The sequence below is a fragment of the Oncorhynchus nerka genome, linkage group LG14 (genome assembly GCF_034236695.1).
Source record: "Oncorhynchus nerka isolate Pitt River linkage group LG14, Oner_Uvic_2.0, whole genome shotgun sequence".
In the NCBI taxonomy this organism is placed as follows: Eukaryota; Metazoa; Chordata; class Actinopteri; order Salmoniformes; family Salmonidae; genus Oncorhynchus; species Oncorhynchus nerka.
The window spans coordinates 12438902-12457024 of record NC_088409.1 but is presented as its reverse complement, the minus strand read 5'-3'; the positions used below and the strand labels follow the sequence as shown (position 1 = coordinate 12457024).

General features: G+C 45.4%; 1 protein-coding gene across 1 annotated transcript in view; it reads right to left on the bottom strand.

Annotated features, from left to right (window-relative positions):
• Window positions 1–16113: 16113 nt before the first annotated feature.
• nkd2b (NKD inhibitor of WNT signaling pathway 2b) overlaps window positions 16114–18123 on the bottom strand; it is an 85913-nt gene continuing 83903 nt past the window's right edge. Inside the window, 2 exon segments of the mRNA XM_065027429.1 lie at window positions 16114–17927; window positions 17929–17950. Coding sequence (XP_064883501.1) covers window positions 17219–17927; window positions 17929–17950 — 731 coding nt within the window. The 3' untranslated portion in view covers window positions 16114–17218.

Sequence of the window (18123 nt, the reverse complement as noted above, 5' to 3'; positions counted from 1 at the left end):
CAGAAACAGGAAGAGAGAGACAACAGACAGACAGAAACAGGAAGAGAAACAGAGAAGAAAACAGAAAGATAGAGAAAGAGACAGAAACAGGAAGAGAGAGACAGAGAACAGACAGAAACAGGAAGAGAGAGACAGAGAACAACAGACAGAAACAGGAGAGAGAGAGAAACAGAAGAGAGAACAGACAGAAACAGGAAGAGAGAGAAAGAGAACAGACAGAAACAGGAAGAGAGAGAAAGAGAACAGACAGAAACAGGAAACAGAAGAGAGAGAGAGAACAGACAGAAACAGGAAGAGAGAGAAAGAGAACAGACAGAAACAGGAAGAGAGAGAGAGAAGAAACAGAAGAGAGAGACAGAAACAGAAAGATAGAGAAAGAGAACAGACAGAAAAACAGGATGAGAGAGAGAGAACAGACAGAAACAGGAAGAGAGAGAAAGAGAACAGACAGAAACAGGATGAGAGAGAGAACAGACAGAAACAGGAAAGAGAGAGAAAGAGAACAGACAGAAACAGGATGAAAGAGAGAGAGAGAACAGACAGAAACAGGAAGAGAGAAAGAGAACAGACAGAAACAGGATGAGAGAGAGAACAGACAGAAACAGGAAGAGAGAGACAGAGAACAGACAGAAACAGGAAGAGAGAGAAAGAACAGACAGAAACAGAAGAGAGAGAGAGAACAGACAGAAACAGAAAGAGAGAGACAGAGAACAGACAGAAACAGGAAGAGAGAGACAGAGAACAGACAGAAACAGGAAGAGAGAGACAGACAGAAACAGACAGAAACAGGAAGAGAGAGAGAGAACAGACAGAAACAGAAGAGAGAGAAAGAGAACAGAAGAAACAGGAAGAGAGAGAGAGAACAGACAGAAACAGAAAGATAGAGACAGAGAACAGACAGAAACAGGAAGAGAGACAGACAGAAACAGGAAGAGAGAGACAGAGAACAGACAGAAACAGGAAGAGAGAGACAGAACAGACAGAAACAGGAAGAGAGAGACAGAGAATAGACAGAAACAGGATGAGAGAGAGAACAGACAGAAACAGGATGAGAGAGAGAGAACAGACAGAAACAGGAAGAGAGAGAGAAAGAGAACAGACAGAAACAGGACAGACAGAAACAGGAAGAGAGAGACAGAGAACAGACAGAAACAGAAAGAGAGAGAAAGAGAACAGACAGAAACAGAAAGAGAGAGAAAGAGAACAGACAGAAACAGAAAGATAGAAAAAGAGAACAGACAGAAACAGAAAGAGAGAGACAGAGAACAGACAGAAACAGAAAGAGAGAGAAAGAGAACAGACAGAAACAGAAGAGAGAGACAGAGAACAGACAGAAACAGAAAGAGAGAGAAAGAGAACAGACAGAAACAGGAAGAGAGAGAGAACAGACAGAAACAGAAAGAGAGAGAAAGAGAACAGACAGAAACAGGAAGAGAGAGAAAGAGAACAGACAGAAACAGACAGAAACAGGATGAGAGAGAGAACAGACAGAAACAGACAGAAACAGAAAGAGAGAGAAAGAGAACAGACAGAAACAGGATGAGAGACAGAGAACAGACAGAAACAGAAAGAGAGAGAAAGAGAACAGACAGAAACAGAAAGAGAGAAAAAGAGAACAGACAGAAACAGGAAGAGAGAGAAAGAGAACAGACAGAAACAGACAGAAACAGAGAGAGAAAGAGAACAGACAGAAACAGGAAGAGAGAGAAAGAGAACAGACAGAAACAGGAAGAGAGAGAGAGAACAGACAGAAACAGGAAGAGAGAGAAAGAGAACAGACAGAAACAGGAAGAGAGAGACAGAGAACAGACAGAAACAGGAAGAGAGAGAAAGAGAACAGACAGAAACAGGAAGAGAGAGAGAGAGAACAGACAGAAACAGAAAGAGAGAGAAAGAGAACAGACAGAAACAGGAAGAGAGAGAAAGAGAACAGACAGAAACAGGAAAGAGAGAGAAAGAGAACAGACAGAAACAGGAAGAGAGAGAGAGAACAGACAGAAACAGGAAGAGAGAGAAAGAGAACAGACAGAAACAGGATGAGAGAGAGAGAACAGAGAAACAGAAAGAGAGAGAAAGAGAACAGAAAAACAGGAAGAGAGAGAAAGAGAACAGACAGAAACAGGAAGAGAGAGAAAGAGAACAGACAGAAAGAGAGAAAGAGAACAGACAGAAACAGAAGAAAGAAAGAGAACAGACAGAAACAGAAAGAGAGAGAAAGAGAACAGACAGAAACAGAAAGAGAGAGAAGAGAACAGACAGAAACAGGAAGAGAGAGAAAGAGAACAGACAGAAACAGGAAGAGAGAGACAGAGAACAGACAGAAACAGGAAAGAGAGAGAGAGAACAGACAGAAACAGAAGAGAGAGACAGACAGAAACAGAGAGAGAAAGAGAACAGACAGAAACAGGAAGAGAGAGACAGAGAACAGACAGAAACAGGAAGAGAGAGAAAGAGAACAGACAGAAACAGAAGAGAGAGAAAGAGAACAGAAGAGAGAGAAAGAGAACAGAAGAAACAGGAAGAGAGAGAAAGAGAACAGACAGAAACAGAAAGAGAGAGAAAGAGAACAGACAGAAAACAGGAAGAGAGAGAAAGAGAACAGACAGAAACAGAAAGAGAGAGAAAGAGAACAGACAGAAACAGGAAGAGAGAGAAGAGAACAGACAGAAACAGGAAAGAGAGAGAAGAGAACAGACAGAAACAGGAAGAGAGAGACAGAGAACAGACAGAAACAGGAAGAGAGAGAACAGAGAAACAGAAGAGAAACAGAAGAGAGAAAGAGAACAGACAGAAACAGGAAGAGAGAGAAAGAGAACAGACAGAAACAGGAAGAGAGAGAAAGAGAAACAGGAAGAGAGAGACAGAGAACAGACAGAAACAGGAAGAGAGAGAGAACAGACAGAAACAGAAGAGAGAGACAGAGAACAGACAGAAACAGAAAGAGAGAGAAGAGAACAGACAGAAACAGGAAGAGAGAGACAGAGAACAGACAGAAACAGAAGAGAGAGACAGAGAACAGACAGAAACAGGAAGAGAGAGACAGAGAACAGACAGAAACAGGAAGAGAGAGAAAGAGAACAGACAGAAACAGGAAGAGAGAGACAGAGAACAGACAGAAACAGACAGAAACAGACAGAAACAGAAAGAGAGAAAGAGAACAGACAGAAACAGAAAGAGAGAGAAAGAGAACAGACAGAAACAGAGAGAGAAGAGAACAGACAGAAACAGATGAGAGAGAGAACAGACAAAACAGGAAGAGAGAGACAGAGAACAGACAGAAACAGGAAGAGAGAGACAGAGAACAGACAGAAACAGGAAGAGAGAGAACAGACAGAAACAGGAAGAGAGAGAAAGAGAACAGAAACAGGAAGAGAGAGACAGAGAAACAGACAGAAACAGGAAACAGAGAGAGAAAGAGAACAGACAGAAACAGGAAGAGAGACAGAAAGAGAACAGACAGAAACAGGAAGAGAGAGACAGAGAACAGACAGAAACAGGAAGAGAGAGACAGAGAACAGACAGAAACAGGAAGAGAGAGAGAACAGAGAAACAGAAAGAAACAGACAGAAGAGAGAGAGACAGAGAACAGACAGAAACAGGAAGAGAGAGAGACAGAGAACAGACAGAAACAGGAAGAGAGAGACAGAGAACAGACAGAAACAGAAAGAGAGAGAAAGAGAACAGACAGAAACAGGAAGAGAGAGAAAGAGAACAGACAGAAACAGGAAGAGAGAGACAGAGAACAGACAGAAACAGGAAAGAGGAAGAGAGAAAGAGAACAGACAGAAACAGGAAGAGAGAGAAGAGACAGAAACAGAAAGAGAGACAGAGAACAGACAGAAACAGGAAGAGAGAGAGAAACAGACAGAAACAGGAAAGAGAGAGAAAGAGACAGACAGAAACAGAAAGAGAGAGAAAGAGAACAGACAGAAACAGGAAGAGAGAGAAAGAGAACAGACAGAAACAGAAAGAGAGAGACAGAGAACAGACAGAAACAGGATGAGAGAGAGAGAACAGACAGAAACAGAAAGAGAGAGAAAGAGAAACAGACAGAACAGAGAACAGAGAAACAGAAGAAGACAGAGAACAGACAGAAACAGGAAGAGAGAGAAAGAGAACAGACAGAAACAGGAAGAGAGAGAAGAGAACAGACAGAAACAGGAAGAGAGAAAGAGAACAGAGAAACAGACAGAAAAACAGGAAGAGAGAGACAGAGAACAGACAGAAACAGAAAGAGAGAGAAAGAGAACAGACAGAAACAGGAAGAGAGAGAGAGAACAGACAGAAACAGGAAGAGAGAGACAGAAACAGAAAGAGAGAGAAAGAGAACAGACAGAAACAGGAAGAGAGAGAGAGAACAGACAGAAACAGAAAGAGAGAGAAAGAGAACAGACAGAAACAGGAAGAGAGAGAGAGAACAGACAGAAACAGGAAGAGAGAGAAAGAGAACAGACAGAAACAGAAACAGGAAACAGAAGAGAGAGAGAGAACAGAGAACAGACAGAAACAGGAAGAGAGAAAGAGAACAGAGAACAGAAGAGAGAGACAGAAACAGACAGAAACAGAAAGAGAGAGACAGAGAACAGACAGAAACAGGAAGAGAGAGACAGAGAACAGACAGAAACAGGAAAGAGAACAGAGAAACAGAGAACAGACAGAAACAGGAAGAGAGAGAAAGAGAACAGACAGAAACAGGAAGAGAGAGAAAGAGAACAGAGAAACAGAAGAGAGAGAAAGAGAACAGAAAACAGGAAGAGAGAGAAAGAGAACAGAGAAACAGAAGAGAGAGAAAGAGGACAGAAACAGAAAGAGAGAGAAAGAGAACAGACAGAAACAGGAAGAGAGAGAAAGACAGAAACAGAAAGAAAGAAAGAGAACAGACAGAAACAGAGAGAGACAGAGAAACAGACAGAAACAGGAAGAGAGAGACAGAGAACAGACAGAAACAGGGAAGAGAGAGAACAGACAGAAACAGAAGAGAGAGAGAGAGAACAGACAGAAACAGAGAGAAAGAGAACAGACAGAAACAGAAAGAGAGAGAAAGAGAACAGACAGAAACAGTGAAGAGAGAGACAGACAGAAACAGAAGAGAGAGAAAGAGAACAGAAAAACAGGAAGAGAGAGAAAGAGAACAGACAGAAACAGAGAGAGAGAGAAACAGAGAACAGACAGAAACAGAAACAGGAAGAGAGAGACAGAGAACAGACAGAAACAGGAAGAGAGAGAAAGAGAACAGACAGAAACAGGAAGAGAGAGAGAGAACAGACAGAAACAGAAGAGAGAGAAAGAGAACAGACAGAAACAGGAAGAGAGAGAAAGAGAACAGACAGAAACAGGAAGAGAGAGAAAGAGAGAACAGACAGAAACAGGAAGAGAGAGAAGAGAGAACAGACAGAAACAGGAAGAGAGAGAAAGAGAAACAGAAGAGAGAGACAGAGAAAGAGGAAGACAGAAACAGAAAGAGAGAGAAAGAGAAGAGAGAGAGAACAGACAGAAACAGGAAGAGAGAGAGAGAACAGACAGAAACAGAAAGAGAGAGAAAGAGAACAGACAGAAACAGGATGAGAGAGAAAGAGAACAGACAGAAACAGGAAGAGAGAGAAAGAGAACAGACAGAAACAGGAGAGAGAGAGAGAACAGACAGAAACAGGAGAGAGAAACAGAGAACAGAAAGAAACAGACAGAAACAGGAAGAAAGAGAACAGACAGAAACAGGAAGAGAGAGAAAGAGAACAGACAGAAACAGGAAGAGAGAGAAAGAGAACAGACAGAAACAGGAAGAGAGAGAAGAAAACAGGATGAGAGAGAGAGAAAAAAGAGAGAGAAAAGAGAAACAGACAGAAACAGGAAGAGAGAGAGAAAGAGAACAGACAGAAACAGGAAGAGAGAGAAAGAGAACAGACAGAAACAGAAAGAGAGAGAAAGAGAACAGACAGAAACAGGAAAGAGAGAGAGAGAACAGACAGAAAGGATGGAAGAGAGAACAGAGAACAGACAGAAACAGGAAGAGAGAGAGAGAGAACAGACAGAAACAGGAAGAGAGAGAAAGAGAACAGACAGAAACAGAAAGAGAGAGAGAGAACAGACAGAAACAGGAGAGAGAGAAAGAGAAACAGACAGAAACAGAAAGAGAGAGAAAGAGAACAGACAGAAACAGGAAGAGAGAGAAAGAGAACAGACAGAAACAGGAAGAGAGAGACAGAGAACAGACAGAAACAGGAAGAGAGAGACAGAGAACAGACAGAAACAGGAAGAGAGAGAAAGAGAACAGACAGAAACAGGATGAGAGAGACAGAGAACAGACAGAAACAGAAGAGAGAGAAAGAGAAACAGACAGAAACAGGAAGAGACAGAAACAGAGAGAGAGAGAACAGACAGAAACAGGAAGAGAGAGACAGAGAACAGACAGAAACAGGAAGAGAGAGAGAACAGACAGAAACAGAAGAGAGAGACAGAGAACAGACAGAAACAGAGAGAGAGAGAACAGACAGAAACAGAAGAGAAAGAGAACAGAAAAACAGGAAGAGAGAGAAAGAGAACAGACAGAAACAGGAAGAGAGAGACAGAGAACAGACAGAAACAGGAAGAGAGAGACAGAGAACAGACAGAAACAGGAAGAGAGAGAAACAGAGAAACAGACAGAAAAACAGGAAGAGAGAGAAAGAGAACAGACAGAAACAGACAGAAACAGGAAGAAGAGAGAGACAGAGAACAGACACAGAAACAGGAAGAGAGAGACAGAGAACAGACAGAAACAGGAAGAGAGAGACAGAGAACAGACAGAAACAGGAAGAGAGACAGAGACAGACAGAAACAGAAAGAGAGAGAAGAAACAGACAGAAACAGAAGAGAGAGAAAGAGAACAGACAGAAACAGGAAGAGAGAGACAGAGAACAGACAGAAACAGGAGAGAGAGAGAACAGACAGAAACAGAAGAGAGAGAAAGAGAACAGACAGAAACAGAAGAGAGAGAAAGAGAACAGAACAGAAACAGGAAAGAGAAAGAAGAGAACAGAGAAGAAAGAGAACAGACAGAAACAGGAAGAGAGAGAGAAGAGAACAGACAGAAACAGGAAGAGAGAGAAAGAGAACAGACAGAAACAGGAAGAGAGAGAAAGAGAACAGACAGAAACAGGAAGAGAGAGAAAGAGAACAGACAGAAACAGGATGAGAGAGACAGAGAACAGACAGAAACAGGAAGATAGAGACAGAGAACAGACAGAAACAGGAAGAGAACAGAGAAACAGGAAAGAGAGGAACAGACAGAAACAGAAAGAGAGATGAAAGAGAGAGACAGACAGAAACAGGAAAGAGAGAGAGAAAGAGAACAGACAGAAACAGGAAGAGAGAGAAAGAGAACAGACAGAAACAGGAAGAGAGAGACAGAGAACAGACAGAAACAGGAAGAGAGAGAAAGAGAACAGACAGAAACAGGAAGAGAGAGACAGAGAACAGACAGAAACAGGAAGAGAGAGTCAGAGAACAGACAGAAACAGGAAGAGAGAGAAAGAGAACAGACAGAAACAGGAAGAGAGAGAAAGAGAACAGACAGAAACAGGAAGAGAGAGACAGAGAACAGACACAAAGTGAAGAAGTGGGGGATATTAATAAGGAGTCTGACAGATCTGATTTGAAAGCAGCTTTCAGTCTGTCTATTAGTATGCAGGAGAGGGAAGGGGAGTGGAGAGAGAGAGAGAGACAGAGACAGAGAGAGAGAGAGAGAGAGAGAGAGAGAGAGAGAGAGAGAGTGTGTACATCGCTAGGCAACCCCACAGTGGTCTGGTCTGCATGTGGACTGTAACTGTTTGGGTCCATTCCCTTCCATAGTAGATGTACACTAGCTCTTTGTAATCACACTAATTGTTTTAATTGCTCACAAACATTTTGGGGGAGTGGTGTTCCAAAGCACATGTTTACATTGAATTAAAAGTAGAAAAGATTGAACCGTGTTCTGTGTGCTAAACACAGAGCAGCAGACTAGATGATTATGGTAAAGTCCCTAATAGCACCTTATTCCCTATAGGCTTCTGGTCAAAAGTAGCTCACTATGTAGGGAATAGCAGGCCATTTGGGATGCAACCCCTTCCATACCCTTCAGACATTGAGCCCTCAACCCTATGACATTGAGCCCCAACCCTATGACATTGAGCCCCAACCCTATGATATTGAGCCCCAACCCTATGACATTGAGCCCCAACCCTATGACATTGAGCCCCCAACCCTATGACATTGAGTCCCAAACCTATGACATTGAGCCCCAACCCTATGACATTGAGCCCCAACCCTATGACATTGAGCCCCAACCCTATGACATTGAGCCCCAACCCTATGACATTGAGCCCCAACCCTATGACACTGAGCCCCAACCCTATGACATTGAGCCCCAACCCTATGACATTGAGCCCCAACCCTATGACACTGAGCCCCATCCTGAAATATAGACTATAGCCCGGTGTGTTTAACAGCCCTAATAAATGACTCATCAAGAGGCGGTACACTGAGGTCCAGTGAGAACTGTAAAAGCTGTGTTCCCTTCCATAGATAGCTGTCATAAACTATGTACACATTCACACCCTTCCAGACCCAGAGAACTAGTCTCTAACTCTGCAGTAGTCACTTCCAAACACTTCCTTCCATACCCTTCAGAGAGGAACCCCTTCCATCTACCTGCAACTCTGCACACTTCCCTTCCATACCCTTCAGATAGTACACACAACACTTCCCTTCCATACCCTTCAGATAGTACACACTCTAACTCTGCACACTTCCCTTCCATACCCTTCAGATAGTACACACTCTACACACTTCCCTTCCATACAGATAGTACACTTCAACACTTCCTTCCATACCCTTCAGATAGTACACTAGTCAACTCTGCAATGTCCATCTGTCTCTAACTCTGCACACTTCCCTTCCATACCCTTCAGATAGTACACTAGTCTCTAACTCTGCACACTTCCCTTCCATACCCTTCAGATAGTACACTAGTCTCTAACTCTGCACACAGTGGGTTTTCCATACCCTTCAGGGACCACTCTAACTCTGCACACTTCCCTTCCATACCCTTCAGATAGTACACTAGTCTGCACACTTCCTTCCATACCCTTCAGATAGTACACTCCGGAAGTCTGACTGACCATACCCTTCAGATAGTACATGTTCTAACTCTGCACACTTCCCTTCCATACCCTTCAGATGATTGCACACTACAGATCTGTCTTGCACACTTCCCTTCCATACCCTTCAGATAGTTTCCTAACTCTATGGTACACTCTGTTTTACATACCCTTCAGATAGTACCAGTCAAACTCTGCACACTTCCCTTCCATACCAGATAGTGTCTCAACTCTGCACCCCTTCCATACCTTCAGATAGTACACTAGTCTCTAACTCTGCACACTTCCCTTCCATACCCTTCAGATAGTACACTAGTCTCTAACTCTGCACACTTCCACTTCCATACCCTTCAGATAGTACACTAGTCTCTAACTCTGCACATACTTCCCTAACTCTGCACACTCCATACCCTTCAGATAGTACACTAGTCTCTAACTCTGCACACTTCCCTTCCATACCCTTCAGATAGTACACTAGTCTCTAACTCTGCAGACTTCCTTCCATACCCTTCAGATAGTACACTTCTCTAACTCTGCACACTTCCCTTCCATACCCTTCAGATAGTACACTAGTCTCTAACTCTGCACACTTCCCTTCCATACCCTTCAGATAGTACACTAGTCTCTAACTCTGCACACTTCCCTTCCATACCCTTCAGATAGTACACTAGTCTCTAACTCTGCACACTTCCCTTCCATACCCTTCAGATAGTACACTAGTCTCTAACTCTGCATACACTTCCCTTCCATTCCCCATACCAGATAGTACACTAGTCTCTAACTCTGCACACTTCCCTTCCATACTTCAGATAGTACACTAGTCTCTAACTCTGCACACTTCCCTTCCATACCCTTCAGATTCAGATAGTACACATACCCTTCAGTCTCTAACTCTGCACACTTCCCTTCCATACCCTTCAGATAGTACACTAGTCTCTAACTCTGCACACTTCCCTTCCATACCCTTGCACACTTCCTTCCAGATAGTACACTAGTCTCTAACTCTGCACACTTCCCTTCCATACCCTTAACTCTGATAGTACCCTCTAACTCTGCACACTTCCCTTCCAGATAGTACACTAGTCTCTAACTCTGCACACTTCCTTCCATACCCTTCAGATAGTACACTAGTCTCTAACTCTGCACACTTCCCTTCCATACCTTTCAGATAGCTTGCACACTTCCCTTCCATACCCTTCAGATAGTACATAGTCTCTAACTCTGTTCCCTTCCATACCCTTCAGATAGTACACTTCTCTAACTCTGCACACTTCCCTTCCATACCCTTCAGATAGTACACTAGTCCTAACTCTGCACACTTCCCTTCCATACCCTTCAGATAGTACACTAGTGGTATCCATATTTATAGAGGCCAATACTACCAGATAAAACCCTCTCTTTCAAACCTCTTGTTGGCAAGTTGTTGCTAACACAAGATAGATAACACACACATGCTATGATCCGTATTGATGTGCAGTTACAAGAGCAGTCCAACTGGCTGGCCACAGGGGTCAACCATCCCCATGACCCACTGTTCTACACCCTGCCAATCAGACAGCAGAGCTCTAAACCCTGCCAATCAGACAGCAGAGCTCTAAACCCTGCCAATCAGACAGCAGAGCTCTAAACCCTGTTAATCAGACAGCAGAGCTCTAAACCCTGCCAATCAGACAGCAGAGCTCTAAACCCTGCCAATCAGACATCAGAGCTCTAAACCCTGCCAATCAGACAGCAGAGCTCTAAACCCTGGCAATCAGACAGCAGAGCTCTGCCAATCAGACAGCAGAGCTCTACACCCTGCCAATCAGACAGCAGAGCTCTAAACCCTGCCAATCAGACAGCAGAGCTCTAACCCCTGCCAATCAGACAACAGAGCTCTAAACCCTGCCAATCAGACAGCAGAGCTCTAAACCCTGTCAATCAGACAGCAGAGCTCTAAACCCTATCAATCAGACAGCAGAGCTCTACACACTGCCAATCAGAAACCAGTGCAGCCTGCCAATCAGACAGCAGAGCTCTAAACCCTGCCAATCAGACAGCAGAGATCTAATCTCTGTCACTCAGAAACCAGTGCAGCCTGCCAATCAGACAGCAGAGCTCTAAACCCTGCCAATCAGACAGCAGAGCTCTAAACCCTGCCAATCAGACAGCAGAGCTCTAAACCCTGCCAATCAGAAACCAGTGCAGCTGCCATGGCAACTGATTATATTAGTTAAAGGAACAATACACTTCAAAAGTTTTGTATTACGTTTTTCAGATTCTACAAATAACAATAATCTGAAATAAACATTTACTTTATTCTCTCTTCATTAGCAATAACAACTATTGTATCGCATGAAGAAATAGTTCATTATTCAGTTGAGTACGAGTGATGAGGACAACAGTGGATTTGGCATCCTATGGGCCCTATAGATCAGAGGGGAATATGCACTCGGTCTACATCCCAAATGGCACCCTATTCCCTATATAGTGCACTAATTTAGACTAGAACCCATAGGGCCCAACAGAGAATAGGGTGCCATTTGGGACACTGGGAATCACCCAGCAGGAGTCTTCTTCCCCATCCATCCATCTCTTCACAATTCAACTCTCTGCGTCCTGTTTCGCTCACTCTGTTTCCCCAACAATATGCTGGTCAGTAAATGAGAGAGGGGGGGGAAAGTACAACTGTTGACAGCTTGTCAGGGTCTGACTCAAATGAAAGCAGAGACAAAATGTCTTCCTCATTTGTTGGGAAAAGGAGTCTTAACGTGTTTCCAAATGGCACCGTATTCTATATATGGTTTTCCTATGGGTAGTGGTTAAACGTAGTGCACTAAACAGGGAGCCATTTGGGACTGACATTAGAATTAGTGAAGCATTTTCCCTCCAGATTGGACTCAGGAGCTTGGGGCTTAATGAAGTGGAAACAGGGGGTGGGCAGTGTGGGGGTGGCCAGGCCAGGCCAGGCCAGGGTAGGGTAGTAGGGTAGTAGAATGGGGCATTTGTTGTCAAGAAAGCCCTCATGTGGAGTCTGCTTTGATGTCTTCCTGCAGGGATAGAGTTCATTTCAACAGTAGCATTCAAACCCAAAGGATTTGTTTTTTGCAGATTACTAACAAATTGTTTGGAGAAAATTCTTACTTTCTCTGTAAAGTATGTTGTGAAATGCACTTTAAATTAATTGTAACTTGACAAGTTTGTGGACTAATTTACAACATTCATTTATTATTTATAATTGTCAGGTATGAGGCATTTTCCACAAAATGTTTTTAAATAGCTGAATTACTCAACATCCTGACCTCAGCATCCACTGATCTGTAATGTTTCCATCCATGTCATTCATTCACTCTCTCTGTCTCTCTCTCTCTCAGTCTCTCTGTTTCTCTCTCTGTCTCTCTCTCTCTTTCTCTCATGACAATATCAATATTCACGAAAGATTCCTCCTGTCTTTCCCAGTGCCTCTAGAGTCCTCCTCTCTTTCCCAGTGCGTCTAGAGTCCTCCTCTCTTTCCCAGTGCCTCTAGAGTCCTCCTCTCTTTCCCAGTGCCTCTATAATAGCAGACAAGCTCCCACTGATCCATTGTGTCGCAAAGCCTTTCTCATGCATGTCTTGAATGAAAGCCAGCGTATCGACGGGCTAAGGATAATCACGTTTAGAAAGGCTTAGCGTCTCTAAACGAAGCTGCGCTGTGTTTCTGCCTCTTGTCTCTAACACTATTATTGTTTTACTGTGGAGAAAAACATCAGGAGGCTCAAATGAGATGTTCGGGAATGTGGATAGGCTATGTGAGAGCATGCAACTCAGAACAAAACGTTTAGAGCAATGCAAAACTATATTGCCCATATAGCGGCCAACAAACATGGGTTTGGGGTGATTTAAATTGGTGTTGTTAAAATGGAAAGTTTGACAACTGCACTTTGAACACAAATTAAAAACAACGTTTTTTTTTAAATAAATCAAATGTACCTGTTTGAATGTCAAGCGGATCGACGCGTCGCTTACCTTTTTGGTTTAGTTCTCACAGGTGCACAGACGCTTCCTGTCCCTCCCGCGACACACCCGAGGTCATCAAATGTCCATCTTCATTGACCGTTGTCCAACTCTTGCTCGATGGAATGAACCGAACACGTTTCAAAGTTGTGAATTGAATCGTAGTTACAAGAAGTTGTACCTTCGCCGTAAAGATGGGACGTGGCAGAATTGGAGGTGCTTTATTCTCAGCCTACAGTGTAGGATTCTTAGGATGGAAATTGCCAGTTGTCAGTGTTGGAGGAGGTTCTCTCAACAGCACAAAGTGGATATTTGCATTTAGCCAACCCTCCCCTCGCCTTTCATCGCTACCATTGTTTGTCACAGCCCGGGTTCTTATTTGGCTCCCACACAAATCCGTGATGGCCAGAGCTCAAAGAGTGTAGCGCACCCGGGAGTTGTGCTACTCTGTAATTACACTGTCGTATATGTCGTGGTATGAAACACAACATTAGTTTACTACAGACCGTTCATCTATGCGCTAATCTAATCTCTGAATCGTTTAAAAATACAGAGAGACAATACGCCTACAAAGGAGGGAATTACAAATGGGGTGCCAATATTGACAAGGGAAATATTGACACCTCAGGGTTCTGTGGTAAGACAGCTCATGAAACATGTATAAATTGTATGAGGCATTTATAAGTTATATTTTTCAAGAACCAATGGCTATATATAATTCATTTCAACAATCTAAAAATGTATGTAAAACCCATCCCAGATTGCTCAGATCAATCCCTCCTAAATAAAATGGTGTCACTGGTTTTGCTGTCTGCCGTTGTACGCATCGGATATATACAGATTATACATTCGATTTGTAACACGTTTTTCATTGACAAACAATCACAATGCAGACAGTTCCAGAATGCACCATCCCTCCTGACAGGAACAGGTGTCCTCTAGTGGCCTTGTCCGTTCCCTGGACATTGTATTCTGCTGTCTCTAACCACACTGTGGCCGCAGAGCACCATCCCTCCTGACAGCAACAGGTGTCCTCTAGTGGCCTTGTCCGTTCCCTGGACATTGTATTCTGCTGTCTCTAACCACACTGTGGCAGCAGAGCACCATCCCTCCTGACAGCAACAGGTGTCCTCTAGTGGCCTTGTCCGTTCCCTGGACATTGTATTCTGCTGTCTCTAACCACACTGTGGCAGCAGAGCACCATCCCTCCTGACAGGAACAGGTGTCCTCTAGTGGCCTTGTCCGTTCCCTGGACATTGTATTCTGCTGTCTCTAACCACACTGTGGCCGCAGAGCACCATCCCTCCTGACAGCAACAGGTGTCCTCTAGTGGCCTTGTCCGTTCCCTGGACATTGTATTCTGCTGTCTCTAACCACACTGTGGCCGCAGAGCACCATCCCTCCTGACAGCAACAGGTGTCCTCTAGTGGCCTTGTCCGTTCCCTGGACATTGTATTCTGCTGTCTCTAACCACACTGTGGCAGCAGAGCACCATTCCTCCTGACAGGAACAGGTGTCCTCTAGTGGCCTTGTCCGTTCCCTGGACATTGTATTCTGCTGTCTCTAACCACACTGTGGCCGCAGAGCACCATCCCTCCTGACAGCAACAGGTGTCCTCTAGTGGCCTTGTCCGTTCCCTGGACATTGTATTCTGCTGTCTCTAACCACACTGTGGCCGCAGAGCACCATCCCTCCTGACAGCAACAGGTGTCCTCTAGTGGCCTTGTCCGTTCCCTGGACATTGTATTCTGCTGTCTCTAACCACACTGTGGCCGCAGAGCACCATCCCTCCTGACAGCAACAGGTGTCCTCTAGTGGCCTTGTCCGTTCCCTGGACATTGTATTCTGCTGTCTCTAACCACACTGTGGCAGCAGAGCACCATTCCTCCTGACAGGAACAGGTGTCCTCTAGTGGCCTTGTCCGTTCCCTGGACATTGTATTCTGCTGTCTCTAACCACACTGTGGCCGCAGAGCACCATTCCTCCTGACAGGAACAGGTGTCCTCTAGTGGCCTTGTCCGTTCCCTGGACATTGTATTCTGCTGTCTCTAACCACACTGTGGCAGCAGAGCACCATTCCTCCTGACAGGAACAGGTGTCCTCTAGTGGCCTTGTCCGTTCCCTGGACATTGTATTCTGCTGTCTCTAACCACACTGTGGCAGCAGAGCACCATTCCTCCTGACAGCAACAGGTGTCCTCTAGTGGCCTTGTCCGTTCCCTGGACATTGTATTCTGCTGTCTCTAACCACACTGTGGCCGCAGAGCACCATTCCTCCTGACAGGAACAGGTGTCCTCTAGTGGCCTTGTCCGTTCCCTGGACATTGTATTCTGCTGTCTCTAACCACACTGTGGCAGCAGAGCACCATTCCTCCTGACAGCAACAGGTGTCCTCTAGTGGCCTTGTCCGTTCCCTGGACATTGTATTCTGCTGTCTCTAACCACACTGTGGCCGCAGAGCACCATCCCTCCTGACAGCAACAGGTGTCCTCTAGTGGCCTTGTCCGTTCCCTGGACATTGTATTCTGCTGTCTCTAACCACACTGTGGCCGCAGAGCACCATCCCTCCTGACAGGAACAGGTGTCCTCTAGTGGCCTTGTCCGTTCCCTGGACATTGTATTCTGCTGTCTCTAACCACACTGTGGCAGCAGAGCACCATCCCTCCTGACAGCAACAGGTGTCCTCTAGTGGCCTTGTCCGTTCCCTGGACATTGTATTCTGCCGTCTCTAACCACACTGTGGCAGCAGAGCACCATTCCTCCTGACAGGAACAGGTGTCCTCTAGTGGCCTTGTCCGTTCCCTGGACATTGTATTCTGCTGTCTCTAACCACACTGTGGCAGCAGAGCACCATTCCTCCTGACAGCAACAGGTGTCCTCTAGTGGCCTTGTCCGTTCCCTGGACATTGTATTCTGCTGTCTCTAACCACACTGTGGCAGCAGAGCACCATTCTTTGACGCATGGTACAAACAACCATGAAGCATTCTGGGACATACCAGGGCTAGGAAACGTAACAATATCAATATACAGTATATATAATGTTTATTAAAATACATCTACGACAAAAGACATATATGCATCATTATAATTCATGATGAAATAACATGCATATAAATACAGTTTTATTACAGTAAAATGTGTATACATGTATAGATGTGAATGATTACATAGCTAGATATTTCTGGCATTAAAACTGTCAGTGGTGATTTGATATTGTTCCTCTGGTTCTGGAACCCCAACAGCAGGGTTCCGGTTCCAATGAGGAAGTAGTAGAGAGAACAGCTAAGGAGCAGCACCTAACACCTGAGATACACCGTTGGGAGGAAAGCTCTCATACACACAAGACACACGGAGAGGCAGTGTCCCAAATGTCACGCTATTCCCTAAATAGTGCACTACTTTAGACTAGAGTCCTATGAGCCCTGGTCAAAGGTTGTATACTATAAAACGAATAGTGTGTCATTTGGGATGAAGGAGACAGTACCTAGCTTCTGGGGACAAGAAAATCTATGGGTCAACACCAAGGAGGAAATGATGTCACTTTTGATGACCTCTGACCTCTGTCCACATAGAGCTGTACTGTATCTGTTCTCCCTTTGTGAAGGTCCACGCGTAGAGAGGAGTAGCTTGGTCCAGCAGGACGTTTAAACTCATTTGATTCAGATTCAGAACTGTGCCATAGAAAACGTCTTACAAAACTGCACCACCGTGTCTTCAGCAACCCTTTACAATGGAATAACCACAGCAGTCAGCCACACTCCAGTTTCCATCAGTGTGTCTGATCCCAGGATATCTCAGGGAAACTGTCTGGCTCTGGCAGCCTGCCTGGCACTAAATGGAGGAGGGTTCAGATCCTGGGCTGTCTGAATGGCACCTTGTTATATAGTGCACTACATTTGGCAAACGTCTACAGGGTTAGAGTTAGGGCTAACCAATAGGGCTCTGGTCAAAAGTGGTGCACTATATAGGGAATAGGGTGCCATCTCAGATTGGGCAGCCTCAGGACAGAAGCGGAGACATTCCCATTGGGTGAGGAGGTTGAGGCTTTCTTCAGACAGACGTGTGTGGTCAGTCGGTCCTTTAAAGGTCTCTCAGTCCCTGACTGTTACTGTGACTGGCGTCCTATTGGGTCATGTCTGGTGGTGGTGGTGGTAGTGGTGGTGATGGTGGTGTTCGTGGTGGTGTCGGTGCTCGTGACGCTGCACCAGAGGCAACACAAAGGACCCAGGGCTGCCGGGCAGCCCAGACCCCTGCTCCCTCTCCTTCTCCCTCTCCAGACAAGGAGGAGGGGGAGCCTGATGCTGATGCTGGGGATTGGAGTGAGGTGACAGGGGCGTTTTGGACGGGGACAGGCCCTGACCCTCCCTGGCTTTGGCCCGGAGCCGTTTGCTGTGGCTGTGCTGCAGAGGGTGTTGGTGGTGGCTGGAGGAGGGGAGGTGGTACACATCCTGACCTCCGTGACCCCCAGATGAGGAGTTCCCTGTATGCAGCAGGGTCTGGAGAGGAGGAGGCTGAGGAGGGTAATGCCCCCCAGATGAGGAGTTCCCTGTATGCAGCAGGGTTTGGAGAGGAGGAGGCTGAGGAGGGTAATGACCCCCAGCGTGGTATTTACTGGACTTGGCCCTTTCAAGTCCCCCATTGGTCCCTCCGACGCCGGATCCTTTAGATGTTCCTCTGGGGGACTTCAGGAAGTGTGACGCGCCCCGACCCCGGGCTTCTAGAGGGGTGTAGGTCTCACTGATGACTTGCGAGCGGCGCTGGTGGGCATGGGCGGCATGGGCCTCGGGCTCCTGGGAACGGGAGCGGTTCTGGGACTGGGAGGCCCGCACATGGGTCTCCTGGGGGCGGGGGAGGGGTGGATCCTGGAGGAGGGAGAGAGAGAGAAAGAGAATAGAGAGAGAAAAAAAGAGAGAGAGAAAGAAAGGGCGAGAAAGAGAGATAGACGGAGAGAGAGATTACAGAGAGCGAGAGAGATCACAGAAAGAGAGAGAGAGATTACAGTGAGCGAGAGAGAGAGAGATCACAGAAAGAGAGA